Source organism: Orcinus orca, chromosome 10, assembly GCF_937001465.1.
Source record: "Orcinus orca chromosome 10, mOrcOrc1.1, whole genome shotgun sequence".
In the NCBI taxonomy this organism is placed as follows: domain Eukaryota; kingdom Metazoa; phylum Chordata; class Mammalia; order Artiodactyla; family Delphinidae; genus Orcinus; species Orcinus orca.
The window spans coordinates 77,746,562-77,773,530 of record NC_064568.1 but is presented as its reverse complement, the minus strand read 5'-3'; the positions used below and the strand labels follow the sequence as shown (position 1 = coordinate 77,773,530).

Genomic DNA, 26,969 nt, shown 5'->3' with positions numbered 1-26,969 from the left:
AATAGAATTAAAAAGAAAAACATTCCAGGGAGGCTCATTCTAGTAATATTCCTGGAAGTAGTAACCTATCATCTAGTTTCCCTTTGGCCACTGGAATTTCCTAGCAAATCTTGGCCTAAAGAGAAAGAGGGAGAGGGTACAAAATATGAAAATATAATATCGAGATAAAAGTGTGGTCACAAACGTTTACAGCAGTGAAGAAGCAAATAAGTGAATCATTGTGTCCATGAGTAATGCCGTGTCCAACTTCATACCTCTTGACGGATTTCCAGCACAGCAGAAGACTTCCTGACTGTGGTTACAGTGTGCAGCCTGGATATAGGAGAAGAAAGATGCAATTTAATATATATATAATACACTATATATGTACATACACACACAGATACATACACAAAGACATATATGTATAGCATGTCAAACTTGAGTACCATGAAGATTATATGCACAAAACTTGAATTAGAAAGAGATGGAAAATAATAATTCAATTTAGAATATTCAAAGTCAAGAAATTCCTTGGGCAGAGCTTTCCAAAAACAAGCCACTGGTTTAGAGCACATTTCCTGTGCCCTAGTGAGCTTCCTGTCCTCTAGGACAAAATTCTCTGCACACCAACCTACCACTCAGTTGGGCCCTGTGACTCACCCAACTAACATGGTCAGAGGAGGCTTGGTTACAAGCAATGCCAGAGTCTGGGGCTTTGTTCTTCTTTGTTCTTTATCTTTACTAAAATACTAGGAATGTGGAATGCCTCAGGCCTTCACTATGCACCACCAGCTCTTTTGAACATTTCTATTCCACCTAAGATTGGCCTTGCATCTGAAGTCTGGGTCACCTGTCACTGGTGATTGGTGGCCTCATTGGTCTCTAGGTAGGTGGGGTAAAAGGCCTATGACTCCACGTGCTGCAACCTCAATGTCTTCCTTTCCCAGACTCTGGTTCACTGGCTTTCAACCACGGCTGTGTATGTGAATCATCTGGGAGAGATAACCAACCAAACAACCGATGCTCAGGTCTAATCCAGACCAGTTAAATCCAAATTTCTGCAGATGGGGTCCAGAGAGCGGTATTTTTTCAAATTTCCCTGCATGTCTCTAATACACAGCCAGGGTGCGGAAACACTGTTTACAAAATATGCGAGACTACTTCCGGATAATATAGTGTAGTGAATAATAAAACTTCAAAAAGGGCTCTTGGCCACATTTTTTTCCTTCAGTTCATCAGCGTCTACCAAAATCTCAGGGGACTCAATTCAAGGGGGGGAAAATGAGTTAACTTTTAATGAACCGTTAAAGTTACTCAAAATTTATTTCAACAATCTCATACTCAAACACGTTAGCTTTTTTATTTGAATTCAAACTATTTCCCAAGAGAGTCTCCCATCATGAGTAGTACATTTCAGAGCTCAGAAAATGAAAGACCAAGGATAAAATGAATCCAGTTTAATTCAATTGAATTGTTCTGGTAGTACATTAGCCACTCTGAACTGGCTTCCTATGACTACACCTCACTCTATGGACCTCCACATTACCTATTTTCTTAGCTTTTTGATAGCAGCAAAGATAAATATTGTTCTTCTTGTTTGTCTGTCTTCTTTGGAAAGCTAAAAAGAAAAGTCTGGTGGCCACTGCTCCGCCTTCTGGCTCTCCCCCAAAATAGATCCTTCTAGAATCTGCAACTCATCACACCTTTTCAACATTTCTTCTCTGAAGATGCTTCAGCCTCTAGAATCCAAGGCCTCCACCCTGCTTCATCACCACCGCCTGCTTTTTCCACCAAAAGCTGAAACTCTGGAGTAAGGAAGCAGCCCTTTGCTTTCGTTAGGCAAAGCAATTGCTCTGTTTCATATAAATGGCTAATCGGAGCAGGTGAACCGAATTGTCCCTTGCCTGACTGATTTTTCCAAAGCTTTGTGGCCCTAAGTCATTTTCTTCCACATCATTTTTTTTCTCTTTGTATTGTGGAGTGTTGAATATTTACGTGCTACTCACACTTGTGAGCAAATATACAGAACACAGAGTCAGTCTGAAGCCAAATTATGAGGTGAGTGAAATTTGTCTTCAGTCATTCCTGTCAAATTCCCATCTCCTTCAGATGAAAAAGTGCCTCACTATTTTCTCCCGCAGCTGCTCCATTACAAGTGTTCTCCCTACCTGCATTCATAATAGAGTTGTTGTGTTTTTTTGTTTGTTTGTTTGTTTTGTGGTACGCGGGCCTCTCACTGTTGTGGCCTCTCCCGCTGTGGAGCACAGGCTCCGGACGCGCAGGCTCAGCGGCCATGGCTCACGGGCCCAGCGGCTCGGCGGCACGTGGGATCTTCCCGGACCGGGTCACGAACCCGCGTCCCCTGCATCGGCAGGTGGACTCTCAACCACTGCGCCACCAGGGAAGCCCCATAATAGAGTATTAATAGCTGATAAGGACAAAGTGTTATTACGTCCAAAACAGATGCATTTTAGCATTTGAATTTAACTAGTCAATTCAACAGAGATGGTAATAACCACCAACAATGTGGAAAAAAGAACACTAACAGTTGTCACCTAGCCCTTTTCACCTGGGCATTTTGTGTCATTATTACAGCTTGGAAGATGGGCTTTGCCCTCAGCTCATCCCAATCCTAGGCTCTGAGTGGTTCATTTTCCCAAAGATGTAGAGCTACTGTAAACAGCAAAATCGACCTTAAACTCTGGTCTCCTACCTCCAAGTCGTGTGTTTCTTCCCCTGGACCACAGCAACAGCGACAGCACTACCTTTCGTTTTGTGCCTGTTTTATCTTTTTTTTTGCTGCTGTACCAACATGCTGAGGAAACTCAAGGTCAAAAGATTTGTCACTTGCCCAAGCACAGTGAAAGAACAAGGTCAAAACCCACATCTTCTCTCACTTCGGAGTGGCATGGACTAATATACACTACCAAACGTAAAATAGATAGCTAGTGGGAAGCAGCCGCATAGCACAGGGAGATCAACTCGGTGCTCTGTGACCACCTAGAGGGGTGGGTTAGGGAGGGTGGGAGGGAGACGCAAGAGGGAGGGGATATGGGGATATATGTATATGTATAGCTGATTCACTTCGTTATAAAGCAGAAACTAACACACCATTGTAAAGCAATTATACTCCAATAAAGATGTTTAAAAAAAAAAAACCCCACATCTTCTCATAGTTAATTCTACCTTTTCCTCTGTTCCCTACTTACTCAAGGAAAATAGCATTGAAAAATATCTAGACTTCAAGTGAGTAAGAATTAAGGGGCCGTTCAATACCCCTCACCTCAGACCAGGAACTTGGTGCCTGTTCCACATGCTACTAAGACTGTCCCTGAGTGGATACAGAACACGACCAATCACCCTCCACTCTTGACTCACCCTGAGCCTTTCGGGTCTTTAGGAAAAATGGCGCTGGATCCCCAAACTCACTTGTTCATTGTGTAGCAGAAGATGTAAAACAGGACATCAAAATCACAATATGTGGGGGAAGGAAGTATAAAAATGTAGATCTTTTTATTCTGTTTAATTTTTTATTATCCTATGGCAGGGATCTTTTCAGAAAATGGGATAATTAAAAGCAACACAGTAGTCATAGCATAAAATGGTAATAAGTGCTAACGTTAAAACTGTAGATCTTTTAGAATGTGTTTGAACTCGAATGAAGGTCAGTTTAAAGCAAGTAGATATAGTTATGGGTCAACATGCTTGAGTTTTGAAACCCAACAGACCTTCACCTTGCTTGAACCTCCATTTCCTCATCTGACAAAGAGAAGAAATAATATGGGTCTTGCTGTGAAAATAAAGAAACTGGCAGAGAGTAAAAACGTCATCTCCCCTTCTCCCCTTCCTTTGCCTGTCCAAATCCTATATCTTAGCTAATGGTAGAAATGTCCCAGACAAGAGAATCTTTTCCGTTGTGAAAACTTAATTTTGGATCGATGCCACGTGGCACAGTAACTCTTGGAGTGAAGTGGATTTGGTTCCACATGGGAGTGATACAGGGTGGATGTTCAAATGGTCATGGCTCCGTATCTTGGCTGCTCTACAGTAAAAAGCAGAATCACTTTTCCCGCCCTCTACTCCTGTTGTCCAACTCCTATATATCTGATTACTTGATTTCAGGAATTCTGGTGAACAGAAAGTAAAGTCCTCCTAGCACTAATCCTAAGTGATGAGCTCTAACCCTAAGAAGGCAGCATTCCCAGTGGCTTGAACCCCACGGGATTTTGAAACAAAGAGGGTATCCCTCATTTGCAGCTTCAGAAATTTTACCTGAAGTCTTCCAAAGATTTCTTCTTGGTGGCTTTCAAACCACCAGTTTGGCAACAGGCAAATTTGTAATCGATGACCTGGTAAATGATGGGGTTGTACACTGCTGCCGATTTTGCCAGGAGGGTTGGCACCACGGAGAGTTGTATGGGGATGGAGTCTGGCCTTCCAAAAGCTGACCACACGGAGACCACTGCGTAAGGAATCCAGGCGATCAGGAAGCCAGCACAAATCAACATCGCTACCTGGTAAGGGAAAGCGACAGAGAACAAAATCGAGGCACTTGGTGGAAACGATGGGTGTGGGGGAGAGGATCAGGCAGCCTATTTACACCCAAGAAAGTCTGTCTATCATGTGTTCATTTATCTTGCCAGTAGGAATCATTTCATATGGATCTCTGAGATGTTCAGCCAGAAGAAGTTATGACAATTCTTATCCCATTCACCACATCTTATCCATTCTCCGCTCCGGAATTTGAATGTACCCAAAGACCCGAAGTTTAACCCTATAAAAGGTGTCAGATTGTGCCTACGTGGAGCAGGAAAATCATGCTAAAAGGACATCTGTGAGCCGGAAATTTCCAGACTTCTCAACCCACATTCACTTAAAAACTAGATGGAGAATATGTACACCTTGATGAAATTTTAAATCGCCCTCATTTGCCTCAGGAAACTTAGAAACTCTGCCTTTGTTTGAAATTCTAATAGGAAGCTTCTTCCGAGATTTCTATGAAATGGAATTTCCTTTGGCTCAAGTTTGAGGCTCGGATGGTGGAAATTCACTAGCTACAAAGCAAAAGAGAGTCATCGAGCTTGAACCAAAGTGACACAGTTGTATAAAATGAGACTTTTCCAGAAAGTGCTTTTCTCTCTCACCAAATTATATTTACCTTTAGAAGCCTGTTAATTTTAGACCAAAGAATAGTTAGAGACAGGGTTCAAAGCACCCTGACTAGTTTCTCACCATCTGCCATTCAGTCTCTTTAAGAATGTAGTCTGGGACTTCCCTGGTGGCACAGTGGTTAAGAATCCACCTGCCAAGGCAGGGGACACGGGTTTGAGCCCTGGTCCAGGAAGATCCCACATGCCGCAGAGCAACTAAACCCGTGCACCACAACTGCTGAGCCCTCATGACACAACTACTGAGCCCACATGCCACAACTACTGAAGCCCGTGTGCCTAGAGCCTGTGCTCCACAACAAGAGAAGCCACCGCAGTGAGAAGCCCGCACACCGCAACGAAGAGTAGCCCCCGCTCGCCGCAACTAGAGAGAGCCCGCCTGCAGCAACGAAGACCTAACGCAGCCAAAAATAAATAAATAAATAAATTTATTTTGAAAAAAAGAATGTAGTCTGACCCTATAGATTATCCCACTTGAATTCAACAAATCTTTTTTTAGCAAGTGCTTTGCGTGAGACACTGTGTAAGTGCTCTGGAGACACCCGCACACCTCCGTGCCTGGGTTGTATCCCTCTAGAGCACAAACAACTACGTGACAAAGCTGAATATGGTTTAAGTGCCGGCTCAGAGGAAGACAAAATGACATGCTATGGAGCAAAGTAAGAACAGTCTCAGGAGGAATGTGGCGTATAACCTACACGCTGGCAAATGGAAATAAAGGCGAGTGAGACCAGCACAAGCAAAGGTAAAGACAGGTATGTGTGAGGTTTGTATAGGAGCTAGTAAGCAATTCACTTTGATGTGTGAGAAAGCAACCAAGGGAGACGAGCCTGGAAAGAAAGATAACATCCACGTATTCAGGGTTCTGTATAACATATTACTGAGCTTGCCCTTAATTCCATATGCCTGAAAGCACCAGGAGGTTTTTGAGCAGGCGACATATGAGAGTCACGTTTAGGAAGATTAACCTCTAAAATAAAATGCAGCTGGGAAAAATCGGAGGCAGAAAAGTCATTGTTTATTCATTCAACCAGCAAGCATGATTGAGCATCTCCTACGTGTTTGTGTTGAGGATAAAAGAATGAACAAAGCAGACACAATGCCGGCACGCCTAGACTTTCCATTCTGAGCAGGTTTGTTTAGGCGACTGTATGAACAAGAAACAAAAGGGGTCTTAATTAGAGTACCGAGATTTGCAAAGGAAGTCCAAGCTTCCGGTTTTCTTTTAAATGCGAGCTATTTTAAGCCCCGGTTGAGAGAGAGTGAACTAACTTCAAAGCATCCTTAATACCATTATCTACTAGATTATTCTTTCAGTAAGATAAATAATGAAACCGTATTCAAATTTGCCCTCTGTGTGATGAAGATCTGCTGTTGTTTGTTTGTATTTATTTTCCTCTTCCCAGTATACCTTCGGCCTTAGCATTGCCAGCAACCCTTCTGCCCTGTATCCTCTTTTATGGAGTTGGCATCTCAGGAATCACAAGACCAAGTCTGACCAGAGGACTGCATGCCCCTGGCTACAATCCTAGGAGCAGGGTTGGACACATGACTAGAACCGAGCATAGTCAGACCCACCCTGGGATTTTATAAAGGCAGTTTTAGGAAAAGTCAGCCTTCCTTTTGAGTTACCTAAAGGCCTGGGAGGATGAGAGGCTGGAGATATCTGAGGCCAGGAGCCACTTCCTTTCACAGCCCCCATCCCCTAATTTAAGAAGTAAAATGTAAATTAACAGCTCCCAGCATCAAGGTCAGCAACGTCAAGCTGGTGTGGAGGATGAGGAATGAGACACCAAATAGTTTATTAATAGTAGTTAAAGCAACAATAGTTGCACATACTTGATTGTGTTTGAAATCCAATTGGAAGAGTTTTTCCCATAACAAAGTCATTTGTGTGCATGTGCATTTCAATATGCTTTTGTGGGAGCAGGAAGTGGTCCGGACCCCTCAGTCTACTTGATCTGTGGCACAGCCTGCCAGTAGGGTGTGCTTGCCCTGAGAACCCCATGTGTGTGGGCTGTGTCAAGAAGCAAGCATAAGAAATCTACCTGAAAGTCTCAGATTCTAAAGTTCTACCCCAAAAAGTTCAAGGATCATCTTTAAATATTAACTGTAGCAGAGAAAAACCTCAACAGTAACCATTTTGCTCCATTTTGCAAATAGAGAATCTAAATCCCAAAGAGGTGAATCAAATGAGCCCAGATCTCCTGCACGTCCTCAAGTCCCGAGTTAGGGTCCTGAGCTAGACTTCTCACCTGCGCTCAGCAGTTATAGAGGAGGCCTGATGCACACACGCAGCTCTCCTGCCTACTTGCCTTTCCATCTTTCTGCAGACGCTTACCCAGGAGAAACAGCATTTGGTTTGGTCTGTGTGACTTTTGTGTGTAAATGGAGTGGATGCCTCAAAGCTCACAGCGAGGGTCATATTTTTTTCTAAATCCTCAAATAAACAATAACGATATAAATAAAGCTTGCTCTAGCCGATGTCTGGGAACTTAACATAGCTCCATCCTTTCTCCTTTGGTGTGAGTCATAAGATGATTTCACAGTATCTCAAAAGCTGTTTTCTGTGTTGCTGCCAAAGTCATTGACAAAAAATAGATTTGCACTTAGTCCATAATATTTTCTACGTTTTACATATTTTCTCTTTTTATGGGAGTGTATAATGGGGAACACTAAGGACTTAAAACGTTTGCATTTTGTTATGCTTTTTAAAAGGACAGAAGAGAATTAAAATATACCAAGGTTTTTACATACATAGCAAATGAATCCGAGTGTTTTTTCTGGGATTAGAATAAAGCTAAATACTTCAAATTGAATGACTAGAAATCAAGTTTAAAGCAGAAAGAGGGATAAAAGCTTAGATCTCAAAGTACTGCATAATGTTACTTATGTTTTTGAAGCGAATACAAAGTTAATATGAGGCACAGTCATTTTCTACAAGCTTCTCATGTTAAATAAAGTCCACAAAATATTAAACTTTGAAATATTAAAGCTATTTTTAAGAAAGACTACAAAACTTTGCAAAACTTTGCAAAAGTTTCATGTGACATTCAGTTTTCCCAGAACTTTCTACTCAAGTTGGAGCACGTTTAATCTTCCCATCACTCTGTCCTTCACTTTCCACATTTCTAAGTGTGTCCTCATTTCTATTTTCCAAAATTTCTCTCCCAGACATCCTTAAACCAATTCTAATACAGGCACCTGTACCCATCAATTTCTTCTAAGTTGTTTATTTTTTTAATTGCTTCATTTTTATCACTGCCTTTTGGTTCACTGGAAAAGGAATAAAACTTCAAATTCTTAAACTAGACAGTTTTTGTGGGAGGAAATTCATAGAATACGTGTTTAGCTTCTACAAAAGAATCACACATCTGCAACCCTGCTGATTTTTCAAATATCTTGCTGCAGAGGACCAAGAAATACTGGTACGTTTCAGCTACATGGTTCAAGCTGGCATCAGGCATCACGTAAGCAATACTGCCCACAATGGATCGATTCCAGTGAATTAACCAATTAAAGCAAGAATAGAATAGGGATGAAGAAGTTCTATAAGGCGCTGCCTCTGGGCCCAATACATCTGAACCATTACAGCAGAGAAGTTTTCCAAAAAAGGGAAGTCCTATCTCTTCTGTGTGCAGAGGCAGTGTGGAATAGTGGGGAAGTCTGACATGGAGATATTCAGGTTTGGATTCCAATCTTGCTTCAGTTCCACTGACCACTGTAAGGGAGACAGAATCTCTCTCTAAGATCTGCCCCTTTAGTTCCTTCCACCAGGCTCCTTTGCCCAGATATAAGTAAGACTTCAGCCAACATTTGAAGCTGCCTGCTACCTTGGATAATGAAATAGATAAGGAGAGGACTGGATGCGGAAGTGAAGGCTTAAAATCAGAGCCAAAGAGATGGAATAAATGCCCCACCAATGATGAGGCTGAATCACACTCCAGAACCAGCTAGACTACCGATAACAAAGATATTGCAGTGGCTGGGATGCGATAAGGTCACAAGGAGAGAGATCACCACATCTGTGCATTGAGAGACAGGGCAGGAGAGGGTCCCGCCTGCCTACAGAGAGTGTACCTTTGGCAGGAACACAGGCAGGATCAGATTTGGTTTTTCTCTCTTGGCTCTAGCCAGCAAGTATATGGATTTGTTCCCAACTAGAGGGGAAAACAGTAATAAAAGTTGGCAATGCAATGATAAATGCCAATTGTAAGACTACGGCCCTCCACGTGTGGGCAGCCTGTCATTGAGGGATGCTGCCAGTGACAAGGAGGAAGGTGGGGAGCTGGACAGCTGTGACCTTCCTCGGCCCTCTGTTTCCTCATCTATATAGAAACAGGGGTAGCGATATTTCGCTTTCACACCACCTTTAAGAAATTAAGTAATGCGACAACTCCAAACACGTCTAGTTTGAGTTTCCTCCTTCCTTCTATTTTACCAGCAGAATGACAACAAAGGCCAACTGTCTCAGACCCACCTTCATACACTGATGAAAAAATTTCTGAGAGCTTTGGTGCCCTGGTTGTGATCCGACTAGGAAATATTAATTTATATTTTTTTTAAAAAGGAGTAGGGACCTCCCTGGTGGCGCAGTGGTTAAGAACCTGCCTGCCAATGCAGGGGACACGGGTTTGAGCCCTGGTCAGGGAAGATCCCACATGCCAAGGAGCAGCTAAGCCCGTGTGCCACAACCACTGAGCCTGCACCCTAGAGCCCGCATGCCGCAACCACTGAGCCCGAGAGCCACAACTACTGAAGCCCACGTGCCTAGAACCCATGCCCCACAACAAGAGAAGCCACCGCAATGAGAAGCCTGCACACCGCAACGAAGACCCAACACAGCCAAAAAATAAATTAAAAAATTTTTTTTAAAGGAGTGGAAGAAAAAGAAGAATTTTGCACTTCCCAGTTGCAGTTTTCTCAAATCTTAAAATACCACTACTCCATAAGCAAGCGAAAGCTGTGATTGGAAGGAGAGGCTGCAAATTAGGTCATGTCACTCTATGCATCTGTGTTTTGAGTTGTAAGCAACAGAAATGGACGTTAGCTGAGTGAGACAGAAAAGGAATGCACTGGTTAGGACAGAGCATCACTGGGAATGCTCAACTGAGAATCGGGGCCAAGCAGACAGAAATGATACCCAAAAACTATGACCTGAACCTGTTCTGATACACAAACTCCTGCTGCTGTAGCCGTGTCCTTGGGAGCAATCTCCCTGCCCTTCACCAGGTGTCACTAGTTTCTGAGACAGGCTACCATAGCTGGAGCCTAGGGTCATAGCTGCACTCCAGCCACAAGGGAATCTTGGAAAATCAATAACTTGTCTTGGCGTATCTTTTAAGTCAAGAGGCCGTCTTTGCACAGAAACATTGTTTCTCCCCTGCTGCTCCCCAGCAAGACATAAAATGTTGACAATTTCTCAACACGGAAATTTCAGACCCGGAAAGGGTTTCAGCCACTGTCAGCCAAAACAAATAACAAGCGTCAGCTTTGCGAGATTTCTCGGTGGGGAAGTGGCAAAACTGGCACTGAACTTTGAAATTCTTTCCATCGACAAATATATCTGTATATGTTTGAGGCGTTGTATTAGGTTCTGGGGACACAAAGTGAACAGAAAGATATGCTTGTTACCCCTGTGGGCCTTATTGACTAGTGGTAAAGACAGACATGGAACAAATAATCACAGAAGTAAGTAGGTAAGTGTAAATTAACTAAAATTGTGACAAGTTCTACAAGGCAAATGGAAAAGCAGCAATGAAACATTTTAATAGGAGGACTTGCATTCAATTTGGAGAACGCTTCTCTGGAAAGTAACACTGAAGCTAAGAACAAGTAAGAAGAACCAGAGGAAAGCAATTAATACATTGGTTCAAGAATACAGTTCTGCTTTCCCACTAACTGCCCTCAGAGTCCCCATGGGGGTTCTCTGACGCTGAACCCCCAATGATAAATAACATTCAATGAGCAATGCTGGAGGGGAGTCTTTTGAAGGAAGCAGAGGTTTACGTTGATGAGTTTTAAAAAGGCTTCACAGTCAATGTGAAAGAACAAAGCAAAACAAAATGCCTCTGCAGGTATAAAACGGACAGAGGGCCTCAAGCTGGGGGTCAAGGGACCAGTTAACACTGATCAAGGTGATTAGGTTAACATAGTATATTCAGTTATGTGTCATCCCAGCAATCCTGATTAAGCATCTAGCAGGTGTCGGGCCCTGGGGAGCCAGAGCAAACAGCACTTGCTCTCATCCAGCTACTATCTTGCAAAAAGAGCCACAAAGATGTGTCATTCAGAAAAGTGGATATGCCAAGTACTCTGGTGGCCCAGAGCAGAGGGACTTCAACAAAGCAGGAGGGATTGGGAAGGTTTCCTGGCAGAAATAAGAGAAATAAAGAGCAACCCAGGTGTCCACAGGATCTGGATACTAACTATAGGCCTGGGACATTGTAGGTGAGCTGTGTGTGCTGAATGAATAAATATGAAGTACCAAGATGTGCAGCATAGTCATATACGGAAAAATTAATGGAAACTTCTGGTATTTCCTTCCTGTTACTCCACCTTCCCCCTCATCATAGCAGCAGCAAGAGTGTCCACTGCATTGGTATGAAGGTTGTCACAAGCAGAAACGCCGAAGAAGTAAAACATTCATTTCTCAGCGTCTGAGTTTCAAAATAGAAATTCGAAACTTACAAGAGAGGAAATAGTTGAAGTAGAGGGTTTCGAGTGTGACAAAAATGATTTTTGAGTATCTGCAGCTAGAGATGTGCAAGACTAGAGGCATTAAGTGTACAGTGTGGACAAGTTAAAGGGACGTACGTGGATACAAGAGCCCGCAGCGCGTCAAGGGCCTACAGCTCAAAGGCAAGGGAGGACATCAGGGGAGCTGGTAACTGACCTTGAGAAGCTGTCCTGAAAATACTCCACTGAACCGAGCACAGGGGGCCAGGGAAGGGGTTGGGGGAACAATAGACTCTCAATGCAGTTGCACAAGCAGACAGCTTGTGCCTCACTTCCCAGGGTGCCAGCCAAGGTCTTGACATCCACCCAATGGGTTGCCAAAGAAGGATGGGGAAGTACCTGGAATTTCCAGTGAGTCTAAAGAGGCCTTACAGCTAAAATAAGAAAGATGCGAAGTGACCCATGACAATGGATGCCTGAGGCCAGAGGAAACCTTAACTATCTCAGCAATACTAGGGTCAATAAACGACAACAACCAAACCAGATGCCCCCACCCACTGGTCCCATGGAGTTATAAAGACCTCCCTGAACTTACACAGAGCCTAGGAAGAGGAGGAAAACCCAATTGAACTGAATTTACCCTGATTGTGTAACGTTGTTTGTTTTACAAGGTCAAATGCCGGCATAAAAATGAGATTATACTGAGTCATAGGAATACAAAGAGAAAGGGTTTTTTCTTTCCTTTTTTTTTTTTTGGTTTCTGTAGGGTTTTTTTTGCTTTTGCACACCTCTGCAATTTCTGTAGTCTGAAATTTCAGCCTGCTATAAAAGTCTAGCAAAACCATTTTTTAATTAATTAGAAGGAAATTACAATGTGGAGAAAGGTTTATAGCTGGAACATCAATTTTTAAGTTGGCGAGGTCAGACTGGCAAAATGCAGGCCCAGATAATAACCTACCTAGAAATAATTAGAGTACACAAAGAAATGAATTATTTTGATCCCATAATCCTATGAGGTGGCCTTTCATAAGCTTTTAGACCAGGACATTCTGAAGATCAGAAGCATCAAATGAACAAGCAAAGGGCCAATCCTGAGAGGTAGTTGAACGGAGGACAAGGCTTCTAAGACTATGAAAAGGCCTGTGAAGGTTTTTCTACTTATGTTTACTCACTACAAAAAAAATCAAAATTAACTAGTAATTGAAAATAGTTTAAATTTAGAACAGAATGTGCCACAGTAGAAAGTTCTGTTTATTTTTCAACGTAGGTTGAATTTTGACTTAAATATTTTGCACAAATGTCAATAATTAGAAGCATTGTATGTTTAGGTTATTTTAATATAGGTTTTATATATACAAATGAAGTCAAGATGTAACATATACCATAGATATCATGTATAATATAATGAGAATACATGTTAGAAGTCATATATAAAGTAAAATCATACACATATATGCCTACACTTTTCCTCTAACATTGCTTTGATTAATCTGGTCTGGGTGAGCCTGACTATTTGGTCTACACAGTGCAGGGCAAGGAGAATGATGACACATCAAGTTTGGGATTGACATATACACACTACTATACTTAAAATAGATAACCAACAAGGACTTACTGTATAGCACGGGGGACTCTGCTCAAAACCCTATAGTCTAAATGGGAAAAGAATCTGAAAAAGAATAGATACATTTATATGTATAACTGAATCACTTTGCTCTGTACCTGAAACTAACACAACATTGTTAATCAACTATACCCCAATATAAAATAAAATTTTTTAATAAAAAACAAAAAAACTACACATCAAATTAAATGTTACATGCTGAGCTTCCCCGTGTATGTATAATGAGCTTTAGGAGCTCTGACTAACGAGCTGCCCACCCTCAAGAATACACGAAGAACCAGATGCTAGGGTATTGGTGAAAGCTGGCTGTGAGTGGGCTGAGTTGAGGAGTTCAACTAACAGGAGGGAGGATGATGAGTGACTGCCTCAGAGAAACGGGAGAAGGGCCTCATGGGTAGGAGGACCCAGATTCACCCAGACAAGTGTCTCAAGGCCAGTAAGCTTGGGGGATGGGAAGAGGAGAGGACATCATATGACATCTCGGCAGCTTCATGGCATGCCACACTACAGGAATGCAACTGAGATCACATCCCCATGTGACAGCCATCACGTGGTTCCCTGGGCATACTTCCACGAACTATTGAACACAAACACTCTTAGCTCGGTTGCATTCATCTAGTTCCTAGAACAGTACCTGGTACCGCATAGGATTTGGATGAAACGGAATCCACAGTTAACTTGGATGAATTTATTGGCATTAGTTTGTTTTTTCCATCACAGACAGGAGCTAAAGGAAGAGCTAGAAATGAAGAACTTAATTCATGATCCTGAATTTATGGAAATATTTTTCTTACATAACAGCCAATTGTAAGCTAGAAGGTGATCATGATTCCTGATGCTGCATATTTGTCCAGGTAGAACAGCTCCATTTTTAGGTGATCAGTATAGATTTAGAGTGATGAAAAGTTCAAACTTTCTTCTACTCAAATGTGGAGTTTAGGGAGTAAAGGAACCAGAACCTCTAGCTCTCACTGTGCAACCAAGAGGTCCTTGCACAACATCTAAAAATCTGAAATTTGGAGAGAAAACTATTACTAGGACAAAAGTCCTGACTTAGTAGGTAGCCACCTGTGGTCTGGAGGGAACTGTGTTACTCCTGGTCCCTAAGGCCAGTGGTCTCCAGGGTAGGCTGTGAGGACACTTGAAGGTGGATATCACTCAACATGATGGATTGGGACACCAGAAGAATGATTAGAACTTCAATCTACATTTATTTTTATCTTTCAAATATAAGATGGAAACTAGGGTGTGCTAATATTAAAAACTCAGTTTGAGAGTATGTGCTGAAAACTATTTCCTTGATATAAGGGTGAAATGTGATGGAAGTGTAAAGACCACTGCCTTAGCCCTTACCAGAACTCCTAAAAGTTAGAAGAGACATGAGGAATCATGATTTCTTTAACATCATCCACGCAGCCGATGACAGGATAACATGTTTATCTCATTGAATCCCCACCACAACCCGCAGAGATAGATGTTACTATCCCTGTTACACAAGTGAGGAAGTAGAGATTCAAAGAAGCTAAGTATCTATCTCTGGGTCACAAACCTGGCAAGTGTCGCTGATAGAATCCAAACTCTCATCCGTTTTCAAACTGTCTGCTCTTCTCCTTACACCACAATATCTGAAGAGCTGCTAACTCTGAGGCTAGCATTTGCCAAGGGACTCAATGCTGCAGAAATTGCCCTTGTGTGAAGATGGGTTTCCCATAGGAAAGCAGACGTGGTAAGCTCTGACTCTGTTAATAAGGAATGTCCCTAATCGTGCCCATCAAAGTCCATACAGGACAGTAAATACTGTGAGGCGTTCTATGAATTATAAAAGTTATTACTCTTATTAGTGAAATAATTGTAAGAAGCAATGATATCCTATTCAATAGAAAGAAAAAGCCCCCAGTAGATCCATTGTATAAATTCGGTAGCTATTAGACGTGTGTGTGTGTGTGTGTGTGTGTGTGTGTGTGTGTGTGTGTGTGTGTGTGTAAATGAGAGGGAGATAGAGACAGAGGGAAGAGATACTACAAAGGTTTAAATAAATAATAACAAAGTTCATAAGGACATAAACAGTGGACATTCAGAGTTCTCCCAGTCTCCAACATTCTCTGTCCTCTTTGCCCTATGAAGTTTTAACTGATTAGAAAACACGTTTGTAAATTACGACTGCAGTTACCTTGGTCAGTTTCATTTCCAGCACGTGGCTACTAGGGATCCGACTGTCAAAATGAGCTACTTCTTTGGAGGAAGACTTAACCTTAGCAATGATCTTCACATAGGAGAACACGATCACGGCCGTTGGGAGCAAGAGGCAGAAGAAGAGGATGTTCAGGATGAAAATCTGGCCCCCTACTGAGGCCTGGGCCAACCACCAGTCCAGGGTGCACGAGGTTCCGAAGGGCTCAGGTGCGTAGTCCCCCAGACCTACCAAGGGCATGGTGGTCCAAAAGGAAGCATAGGCCCAGATGACGGCCAGGCAGATGTAGGCGTGCTTTCTTTTCAGCCAAACCCCTGGAGGTGGAAGAATAGCATTAGCAGGATGTAATCTACCCTCCGCCCAGATACCTCCCTTCCATAGGTCAAATTCCACATCCAAAGAGTTAATCCATTGGATTCTGGGAGAAGTGGTCACAGTAACCAAAGCCGGAGGGAGAGTAGGGTGGAGGGAAGAGAGTTCCAGAGCTTGGGCCCTTTTTCCAAGAGAATAAAACTGGAAGTGATTTCACAGGGAAGGTTTTCTCTAGGCATCTGGGAGCCTTGGGAGGGGGAAGTGACAAAAGCTGGGGAGAGGTGGCAGTAAAAAAGATGAGAGGATGCTGAAGACAGTGGAAGATCTTGGGAAAACATCCGGAATGATCTTTGAGATCCTATCCAGGACAAGAGGCCAACTGGTAGAATATAAAGATGGAGCCCAAAAAAGCATGTGTTAAGGGTTTATCTAAGGTAGAGTCCTTTGCGGGAGAAGTGATAAGACACTGCCCGTATCTTTAAAATACGCTTCTTCCTAAAAGCTCGTGTGCCTCTCACCTAAGCACTCGTGGAGTGGGTGTTGGTGCCACGGTCATGACTGTGTGGGGTGACGTTATGGGGTGACCCCACTGGGTGAGAGGAGATTTTGAATCTTCCAATGTTATTAATACGACAGTCACATTCACACAGCCACAGATGGAGAAGTGGGGAATCTAGGTAGATCATATCATGTTCTGCAAAAGAAATTCTGTGAAAATATTTCCAGTAAAACAACAACAAAAAAAAATGAGCTCTGTGTTTCAGCACTAGTTTCCATTCGCCGAAAGAGAATTCCAAGAGGCAGAAACAGTGCAGTCATTTAAGGAAAGCTGTAAAGCGCTAGTGATCATTTGCAAAAGTTCAATACAACCACCTAAGACAGGTCAGCCTGATCTAGGGCTTCAGCCTGCAGGGGAAATTACCTCCATACCGGTTATTGCCTGAAACCCAAAGGGCCAGAGAAGTAACCCCTAACTGCCTTGCTTTTTGGTAGCAGAGAAGAAATATCAAAACATGCTTAATAAAAGCCAAACGATTTCTTCAGCACAGACTCAAGGCCTGCCTCTGTTTAGTGTCATGTGAGGTCTGGGAAATCAGAAGGGCCTAATGCTTCTCACTTCTAGTATTTGACCCTCTTCATGTAACCTTTCCAGACGTCAGTGTTCTTATCAGTAAAATGGAGAAAATAAAGATATACTGCTTACAGATTTTGGTACGGGTGAAATGAGCAATGCCAGGCCTCCTTTGCAAACTATGAAGAACTGCACTAACACGAGTATTTACTCCTGTGTTTGTCTTATTTGGCGCTAAGAAGAAATATAACAGATTGTTTCCTTTGTCCCTATTTTTTCAAACATACAGTGCCATAAAATGCAAATTTCACGGACCCACCAGAGAGGGGTAACAATTACGTAGCCACAATATCTGTCAGCTCTCAGTTCTCCACTCTAATGGAGAAGACACTGGCACAAATAATTATATATATTTATAGGAATGTGCATAGGCATACGTAGAAGCATTTATGGTTAGGGTTACTTAGTGAGGTGTTTTATACTTACATTCGGTTATGGTGAAAGGCTGTCAAGTACAGGAGGGAGTAGATTAGTAGATTGGTTCTGTGATGCTCCAGCAGTCAGAACTAGGACCAATGGGTGGAGGTTACTGGGAGGCAGTTTTGTCTTAATATAAGGAATAACATTGTAACAATGAGAGCAGACCAATCAGAGAATGGGCTGCCTTGTGCAGTAGTAAGCTCCCCGTCACTGGTCACTGGAATTATTCAAGAAGAGGCCAAGTGGCTGTCTGTCAGGGATGCCTTAAAACAGTTTATCACATTACATGGGAAAAAGGTCTACATGTCCCCAAGCGACCTTCTAATTCCAGCATTCCAAGACACTGTGTGGAGTGTTTAATTGTGCGACAAAACAAATGATGAAACTAGACTATCGAGAATCAACCTTAGAAGAAGCTGGAAAAAAATATATCGTTCCCATAGGAATTATGCCCTGCAATGATTCTGGGGATGGGCGGCACCATCTCTTTAACTGACCCAAAGCCTAAAGTCAGGAGAATATTTAAAAAGCAGAGACATCGAGGTTTAGTCTTCCTCAAATATTCTCAGGAAATGGAACTTTTGCTTTTTTGTCTGTAAAATCTATATTTAAAATCTATTTTGATATGATCAAAAATAAGTTTATAGAAAAATATTGAATCTGAAATCATCCAGCATAGTTATAATTGTATTTTTTGTATTTTATTGGAATTTTTGATTCAAGCTATTTCTATTGCAAGTTTTAAGCTGTTTAGAAAAAGATGCAATTTTTATTTTTAAAGGTGAGCCTGGATGGTGCAGACATTGGGCCATGACCCTACCCCTGCCCTGACCCCCTGCATGTTTTTTTTTTTTTTTAATTTAGGACTGTAAACTTTTAAAATATAAAGAGAAATTCCACCCCATTGAGAGTGTCACATCAACTTGATCCTTCCCATTTCAGGCCCCAAGAAGCCAAAGTAGGAAAAGTTAATTTTTCACACGTAGAATCGTTTTATCGTTAAAGAAAAATCTTTAGCCTCTGAAAATTTGTTTATTGCTGGTTCACCCCTGGCCCGTTCTCTTAGCTGCTCATCTTTCTACCTACCAAGACCACAAAAAGAATGTTGGGCGGTATTTCTGTATGTGTGTCCTTTCCTGCGGGCACGGCTCTCTAACCTGGAGGAGAATTCCTCTTCTCTGCAGTCATAGGGATCCTGAGTGCTAAAGGAGAACCAGAAACATCTTTCCATATAATTATATTTACTACTTGGGGAACCAGCTAAACATCTTGGACCCAACATCCTTTCAATGTATAAAATGCATTCTTTTGCTTGTATGGCATACACGGTAAAAGCTTACACAATTTAGACAGAAAAACGATACTTTTAAAAGCATCATAGCCAAACACCAGACATTCCTATAAAAGTAGTATTTAAAGAAACCTACATTGACACAGGTTCCAATCTTTAAACATAGGTTAGAACAAGATAAGCTATAAGTAGAAATACTCCTGGTCTCTGAGGTTATTCATAATCCTTATTACCTCTGGGTAAAACTTGTACCGCTTTGACAATCCACCTAGATTTGACTCTCAGGGAATAGAAACCTTCCTACTTACCATACGATAAATAGCAGATTTTCAAGTACCGGTCCAGGCTGACAGCAGTCATGGTGATAAGACTTCCACAGCCGAAGAAAAATCCAGCCCATCCGTACCAGCGGCAGCCAATCCAGCCAAACACCCAGCGGTGACAGAAGCAAGAGATGATGGTGAACGGTTTGCCTACAACTGGAGCGCCAAGCAGCTTGTCAAGGGAAGTTCCCTTCGGTTAAAATTTACCTCGCCTAACGCAACTCGCTGTTGAGCTTTATCCCATGCAGACCACAGAGAGCTCTTTTCGGAAATGTTAGGCCCAGTTTGTTTACAGCCAGACCCAGATTTCTGGGATTTAAACTATTTATTCCTTCAGGCTTCATCAGTTCCTTTTGTTTGTTTGTTTGTTTACTTTCTAGGAAGTCATCTTCTACTTTAATTCATGCCCTGCACCCGCCTTATCCCGCTGTGCATTCAATCTTCCCCCCTTTGAAGGAAATGGCTGAGGAAGCTTTCCAAAATCTGTATCTGATCCATCTGTCAAAAGAGGGTTCCCCAACCTTAATGCGTTAGAAGAACCAAGTCACTGACATTGGCAGCCTGCAGGGGCCAGCCTTCCCCACCCCTCCCAGGTGTGCCCCGTACCTGGTACACTGTTAGTTCAGTCAATTAACACATATTTATTGGGTGCTTTTCTAAGTTAGACATACATCGCCTCTAGTGGTCTACACAGCTGGTCTCATACTCCAACTGGCTAGACTGGGCACCCTCATATCAGAGCTTCCCAGTCCTATTGGGTCTACAACCCATTGTCAGTGAGGAAACCCAGTGTAAAAGAATTCGTGTTTTGTTTAACAAATGAACTATTTAGTGCCCAGGATGCAACAAGGTGCCAGAGGACAAAGTGGAGATTAAGATTAACATTCATTTTTAATAGATAGAGGGGGCAAAAGAAACAAATAATTTGTAATATAAGATACAATATGATGGACTGATGGGTCATGATGAGTTCCGGGAAGAAAAATGAAGCAGAGAAAGGAAATAGACGGAAATGGTTGTTTTATATCAGGAGATCAGGGAAGACCTCTCTGCGCATGTGATGTTTAGGTAGATGCTAAATCAGTGGTTGAGGACTCGAGCAAACATCTAGAGGGAAAATATTCTAGGCAGGGGAGACAGCAAACTCAGAGCTTGAATTGAGTGTCTGCTGGCTGGGTGCTAAAGACAGCAAAAAAGACAATTGAATGTGACTCCGATGGAGCAAAATTTGTGTCTGTTGTGCCTGGGATCCATCAGCAAAAGGTATTTTAGGCTTCTTTCTGGAGTGGAGCTTTTGATGAACCTATGGGATGTCATCTAGAACCTTCGGGATGCCAAAGGGTTTTGATGAACCTCTTGGAAAGGTCTCTCCCTCCTCCACTAGGTAGAATGGTTCTAAACCCAGCTGCACATTAAAATCACTGGAGGAGTTTTGTTTTGTTTTGCTTTGCTTTGCTTAATTTTAAATATCAGTGTCCGGAGCTCCAACCCCCAGATAATCTGATTTAATTTATCTGGATTTAATTTACCTGACTTCATTTATCTGGCTGGGCCGTCACAATATAGTGTTTTTAGCTCCCCAGGTGATTCTAATACATATACATGATTGAGAGCCATTGATATTTAAACAATATTAGTTGTATAGATGACATACATCTGGTCTCTAGGATGTGTTTATTCAAGGTGCTTATAATGGAATATAGTGAAGCAAGAAAAAAAATTAAAAAGACATAAAAATTTTTAAGGTTCATTGGAAGGAAAAAATGTATTTAAGAGATAACCAGAGATTGCAAAAAATGATCTGAGTTGATCAGAGAAAACTAACCCATGGCAGAAAATGCTTTCTGGTGAATTACTCTAAAGATATATACAGAGTAATGAGGTGGTTTATGCAATTCTGCAGCAGACTTGCTTGGTTGAAAGCATTTTCAATGTATCTGACCAATTAAGGACATTTTTATTCAAACCTAGTCTAATTCAGCCTTAAGCATAAGTCGGTTATAAGCGAAGGACGTGACTGAAATGGCAGGTTTCATTCAAGCATTATACGTTCAGTACCAGTGAGAGAACCACTAGGGGGCAGCATGGTGAGCTGACCGGAGAGCCATCATTCATGTTGCGACACCGCCATCGCGTGGCCAAAACGAGAATGGCAGTCACTTTGCAGCCTCGCAAATTCTCTGAGGCGTATCGCGACTATTTTCACAGAAAAGGGCCGGATATGTCACTTTCCTCTTAATGTGCATGTGTATTTCCCCAAAGAGGTCATGATATTTCAGTCTGTCCATACTGAGTAAAGTCTTCCCAAATAACCAAGATCATCCAAACTCAGTGAGAGGGCAGCACATCCATGGCTGTGTAATAAACAGTGACTTAGTAAGTAGACACATCACCAAGACTTGTTTTCAGAGACTGGCAGTGGCAGAAAAATCCACTTATGAAGAGAGAAACAAATACCGGGAAACATTTTAGAAGGGATGCTTTGGATGAGACCCTGCTAAAAGATTTCCAGTGGAAAGACGAGTTGATGTGTGCTATTCAAACTCAATTTCCCTAATTCTAGTAACTTAAAACCATACGCTGTGTAGCAGAAAGTGGGGATCCAGAGGCATATTTGAATGTATCTAGGCAACTCTGGAATTTTCTATGTAAATGTAAAGGGAAGTGACTGACCCCAAATTGTTCATATTTGTAAAAATGAATTACAGTTAAAGAGAAATTTTCTTCCAATTCCTCCTTGCTGGGTTACCAGAGAGACCAAAGAAGCAAGAAATAAACCAGTGGTTCAAAATTTTGGCTGCACAATAAATTTACCTGGAAATTCTAATTTTAAATAACCTGATGGCCAGGTAACATTCTCAACTAATTAAAAGCAAAATTTCTGGGTATGAAACCCAGCTGTGAGTTGTTTTTGTTTTGTTTTTTGTTTTGTTTTTAATTTCCCCAAGTGACTTTTTTGTGCAGCCAAGGTCAAGAACCACTGAACTAGAAGCTTCCTATACTTGCAGTCAGTCCCTAAGCCACACTTAAATATGTCATTACAAGGGCAACCCTTCCCCCTTCCTTGGCTCACCTTTCTGACCCATCATTTACCCTTAAAACCTCACCCCCTTGATGTTTATTTTAACAGATTTCCCTAAGCAAGTGAGGGATGTAACAGAGCTCAAAACAGTGATCTAAATCCTGTCTGTAAGTTTCTGTTTTCTGAATCATTTAGCCCACTATACTGTGAGGTATCCAAAGTCTCATGTATCATTTCAAATTGTATCCTCAGCATCTACCATGCCCGGCACATGGAATGGACTCCATCTATGTTAAATGGGTGATCTCTTTAGCCAAACAACACTCTGCTGACTTACCACAAACACTGTAAAGATGATTTGTGAAAGGAGGAGCAAAAGAAGCTGGGGGTAGGGTGATCTGTGAGCCAGTGAGGACTTTATAACGGGACATTCAAACCCCCAAAGAAGAAATGGCATGGCTGCGTTACCTGAAATCCCCAGATCACAGATCGCTAAATTGATAGTCATTATTTCCGCAGGTTTCAGCTTCTTTTTTCGTCTAGAAGACATATAAAGGACATACCCATTTCCAAATGTGGACAGAATCCCTACAAGGAAAAATATAAATTTCCATCGTTAAAACTAGGATTTAGAGTTCACTCAGATACGAAACACTTCTCAATTTCAAAAAATGGACACCATAGATTTAGAGGGTAGCGAGAGGATTCTAAATAAAAATCTAAGTCAAGAAGATGAAATAAAAAGCATGAGTTGTGAGTGACAGGCGAGGGATGGTTCACCTCCAAAGGGATAGGAGTCAGGGATGGTCAAACGGCACTTACCCAGAAAAAGAACCACTAATATCCCAGTGAAGCTCAGTAGGGTGTGGGAATCCCCATGGTCAGTTCTTGGACTAATCCCCAGGATGCAGCATCTCCTCAGCCATTTTTAGAGTATTAGCTTTATAGAACTCCTCCCCTCTGATGAGAAGGGTTAACCCCTTGGCTATCGATAAATTCTGAAGACGAAGTGACCCAAACCAAATGAGGTGCTTTCACTCTTCTTGTGGACTCCTGAGGGGGGACCAGCATTCAGGAGAAGCAGAGGCCAGATTAGGCTGGCATGACCTCCTGCAAGGACAGGGTCATCTCCTGGAGACACATCCAGGACTTTTTTGCATCCTGAGGACATGGACGCTGGATATCTGCCACTGCTACTGGACTCAGTATGAAGGGGAAGCGGGTGACGATTGATAACATGGACTCTCCCACTCCCACCAAAGGGAGAGAAAGTGGCCGTCAACCCACCAACCTACCAACAATGATATAAATGTGTTCCCACTTTTATATATCCTTTTATTAATGACTGGCTTTGACATTACAATGATACTGTTCAAAAGTTCTTACAAACCCAGTTTAAATCCAAAAAGACCCAATCCCTACTGACTTTAGTTAAGAAAAGAATACACCTACTTCCATAGCTTAACATGTAGAGTAGATTTCTTCAGGAATTCTTGCTTCATAGTGTAGCTGTGTATAAATGAGAATCTGGTACAGCTGCCTTTAGTAGTAAGGAATAAGGAGAGTATTAACAGGAGAAACCCAGATTTTTCTATCTTAACTTCTACTTCTCCACCACAATTCATTTGGGGGGGCAAGGGGGGAAAATGTGTGTTTCAGCTGATGGTCTGAAACCACCAGGCATTAACTGCATTTGTGGTCTTAGGAAATTCTGAATCCCAGGAGTCAGTGCTGCCTCGTGGTCTATTAAAACCTCTTTAGCTTTCTTAAGACAGAGGAGGAAAAAAATAGAAGAGGTGGTGGAGATTCTAAACCAACTAAAATGAAACTCATGTCGCATTGAAGGAAACCAGCTAACAAGGCACACTGGGAAACTAAAATGTGAAAACATGGCTAGAAAAATTATAAACACATGCCTTCTACTTTGTATCCAAAAAGATTAAAAAACAGTAACTATGCATATGCAGTTGATACACAAAGCTCATTTAAACATCCTTTGTCTTTTTACTTCTCTTTTGAGAATATTGATTTTCTTATTTTTCCTTTCTTAAATTATCTTTACTAATGATTCGTAAGGTTTCACCCAGTGCCCAAAGCTTATCAAAAAATAGTCAACTCTCTGCGAGAGCTGCATGTTGATTATTCCCACAGGCAATCTCCCGTAGGGGAGTATGAGGAGAATGCAAACTTATTTTTAATGAGAGTTAAAGGAAAAGAAGATTAAGAAGGTAAAAGCTAAAGTGAGGGGGACATTTTTTGATGATCAAAATCCTGACTTTCTATGAATACAAAAAATTTAAATCTCGTATATAGACCGTTAATGAACTACGTATTTGTAGTAAAAGAGTAGAGGATGGAAATGGGTCTCTAGTTTATTTCTCCTCTATTCCAAACTCACATTATCTTTTCATCTTCCAGTTTTCCCTAAGACTTCTAGTATTTAACAAAGCTCACCAAGAATGTCATTCCACCCTGGTTCCTTTAAAGGAATCTGGGCACATCCCCAGGAGGGAGGGAACCAGACACAGCACCGAACCCAAGACTGGGTCGAGGATGAGTCCAGCCCCCACCAGCTGACCCTGGCCTCATCCTGAACGAACGACTGCTCTGGAACATACATTTGGCCCCACCCCCGACTCCCTGAGTGATCTGAGGCTCCCTTTGTTCCGGGACTCTTTTCGGACCCCTTTATCTGGTGCCTCTTCAGTACTCCCATTTGAATATGATTGTAGATTTTCACCCCTTAATCGTCCTCCCTGTTTTGTGTCATCTGGAGAAACGTGTCAGGTTACAGATGCTACTTTGTAATTCATTCCTTGCAATTGATTGCGACAAATTCAATTTATAAGATGTCTATTTTTCTGTCTTTTCTGATCATTGAAAGTACTTATGTTTAATAAAAATTGTGGATTTTACTACCAGGTAGTCCCTGTGCGGGGAGAGAGTAGTTTGCCCATTTTGTTCACTTCTGTATTCCCAGCAACTTAAACAGTGGCAAAGAATAGGCACTCGATATATATTTGTGTTTGAAAGGACATGGAGGTCCATTGATAAGAAAAAGAATTTAAATCAGTACCATAATAACTAATAGCAAAGCCAAGGACCCAGGGAATCCCTTTGCAGTGGAATTTCTGATTCAATTTCATGGATTCCTTTTGCCTCAAGCACTGACCATAGAGGGGTCTCCAGACTTTTCTAATGAGTTTGGCTAATTTCAGGAGGTTAAATGAAAGTCTTAGCCCGTAATAAGTAGATGAGAGAGAGAGAAGGAGGGGGAGAGAAAGAGAGAAGGAGACAGAGAAAGCTTGACCCAACAACTGAAAAGATTAAAGGCAGACACACCTAAAGACATAACCCACCTGCACACTGGTTACCCAAATTTAAAACAGCGATTTTCAATGTAAGAAAAGTACTGTAATTACCTAGACTAGTGCTGTCCAATAGAAATGTCATGGAAACCAGAAACGTGAGCCACACATGTATTTAAATGTTTTCTGGTCGTCATCTTAAGCAAAGTAAAAATATTACTAAATGAATTTTGAGAATATATTTATTTAACCTAATAGGCCCCAAATGTTATAGGTTAGACATGTAGTCGATTGTTTAAAATTATTAATGAGCTATTTTACATGATTTTTTCTGGTCCTATGTTTTCAGTATCTGGTGTCTATTTATACTACAGCACATCTCAATTTGGAAGAGTCACAGTTCAAGGACTCAGGAGCCACACGTGGCCACCACATTGGATACCAGAGCCTGGAAGCAGACGTACCATGCTGTGGATCAGGCAGGAAAACGTTTGACCCTGAACTGACTTCCGTTTATTATTCATACATTTTTTTCAACTCTCATCAAAATCACTTGGTGATGCTATCATGGTGGGACCTGACTTTAGGTGAAGTAAACACAGTGTATCCATCCTGACTACAGCATTGGGACGGAGTTCTCTCCATTGTGAAAAGCAGAGGCTAAACTAGATGAGTTCTAAGGTCCATTCTGAGACTATACTCTTATCCTTATATCAAAAGTATTCTTCAAAAAGTAAAAGCATTCTATTTAAATAAGAGCTCATGATCATTAATTTTGTCATTTGGTAGACAAGCCTACTATCAAAGCAACCAAAATGAAATATAGTCTCAAGATAAATTATTTTGCTGTAAAACTTATTTGGATTATCGAGGGAATAGTTATCCCTAATAATAAAGATAATAGAGTCGTTTCTATGAAACATGTATGAACTCTGTGATGCCACCCCTTCTTTCTGCTTCCTCCCGCTCTCCATCTCAAAATATCCGCTCAAGTGTTGGAATCTTTGTGCAAAATTAACATAGCAGCCCATGAATTTTCTAGATGCAGCCTTTGCACTGAAAAGGCAAGGAAACTTACCAATGATTGTTAAGTAAAAGCCAGCCACTAAATCCGCTTCCCAGGAAAGTTTGGAAGCAAAGGGATCCCCCTCCCGAAGGTAGTACGGCAGGCGCTCATCCGGGGCCGGAGCCGTGTGGTTCAAAGCCATGCCCTCCTCCGGCGCCAGGGTCTGAAAGGCAGATACGTGGAGGTCACCGCAGAACTGAAGAAGCCAGCCCGACCCATCTCATAACCACGCCCCCTGCTTTAAAATGAAAAGCACGTTCCCAGAGTCATGCTTGAGTCTCTAATTAATAACTGGTGAACACTTGAACGTTTTTCTTCCATGATCCAAATATGTCAATATTCAATTCTTCAGTGTGTAGATTAGCCAAGCCTATCCTATGTTATCTCATTTTTTTTTTTGGCCACGTTGGCTCTTAGCTCCCCGACCGATCGAACCTGTGCCCCCTGCAGCG

The 26,969-nt window shown here is 41.8% G+C and overlaps 1 protein-coding gene across 1 annotated transcript; it reads right to left on the bottom strand.

The window, feature by feature from the left end:
- Positions 1-248: 248 nt before the first annotated feature.
- OPN5 (opsin 5) lies at positions 249-26,794 on the bottom strand. The gene is made up of 6 exons (XM_004267503.3): positions 26,530-26,794; positions 22,612-22,731; positions 19,107-19,277; positions 15,623-15,957; positions 4,255-4,496; positions 249-312 (listed from the first exon to the last, which is right to left on the bottom strand). Exons 1-6 carry the CDS (start codon positions 26,657-26,659, stop codon positions 249-251), a joined length of 1,062 nt encoding a protein of 353 aa, XP_004267551.1. The 5' UTR covers positions 26,660-26,794.
- Between the last annotated feature and the right edge of the window lie 175 nt (positions 26,795-26,969).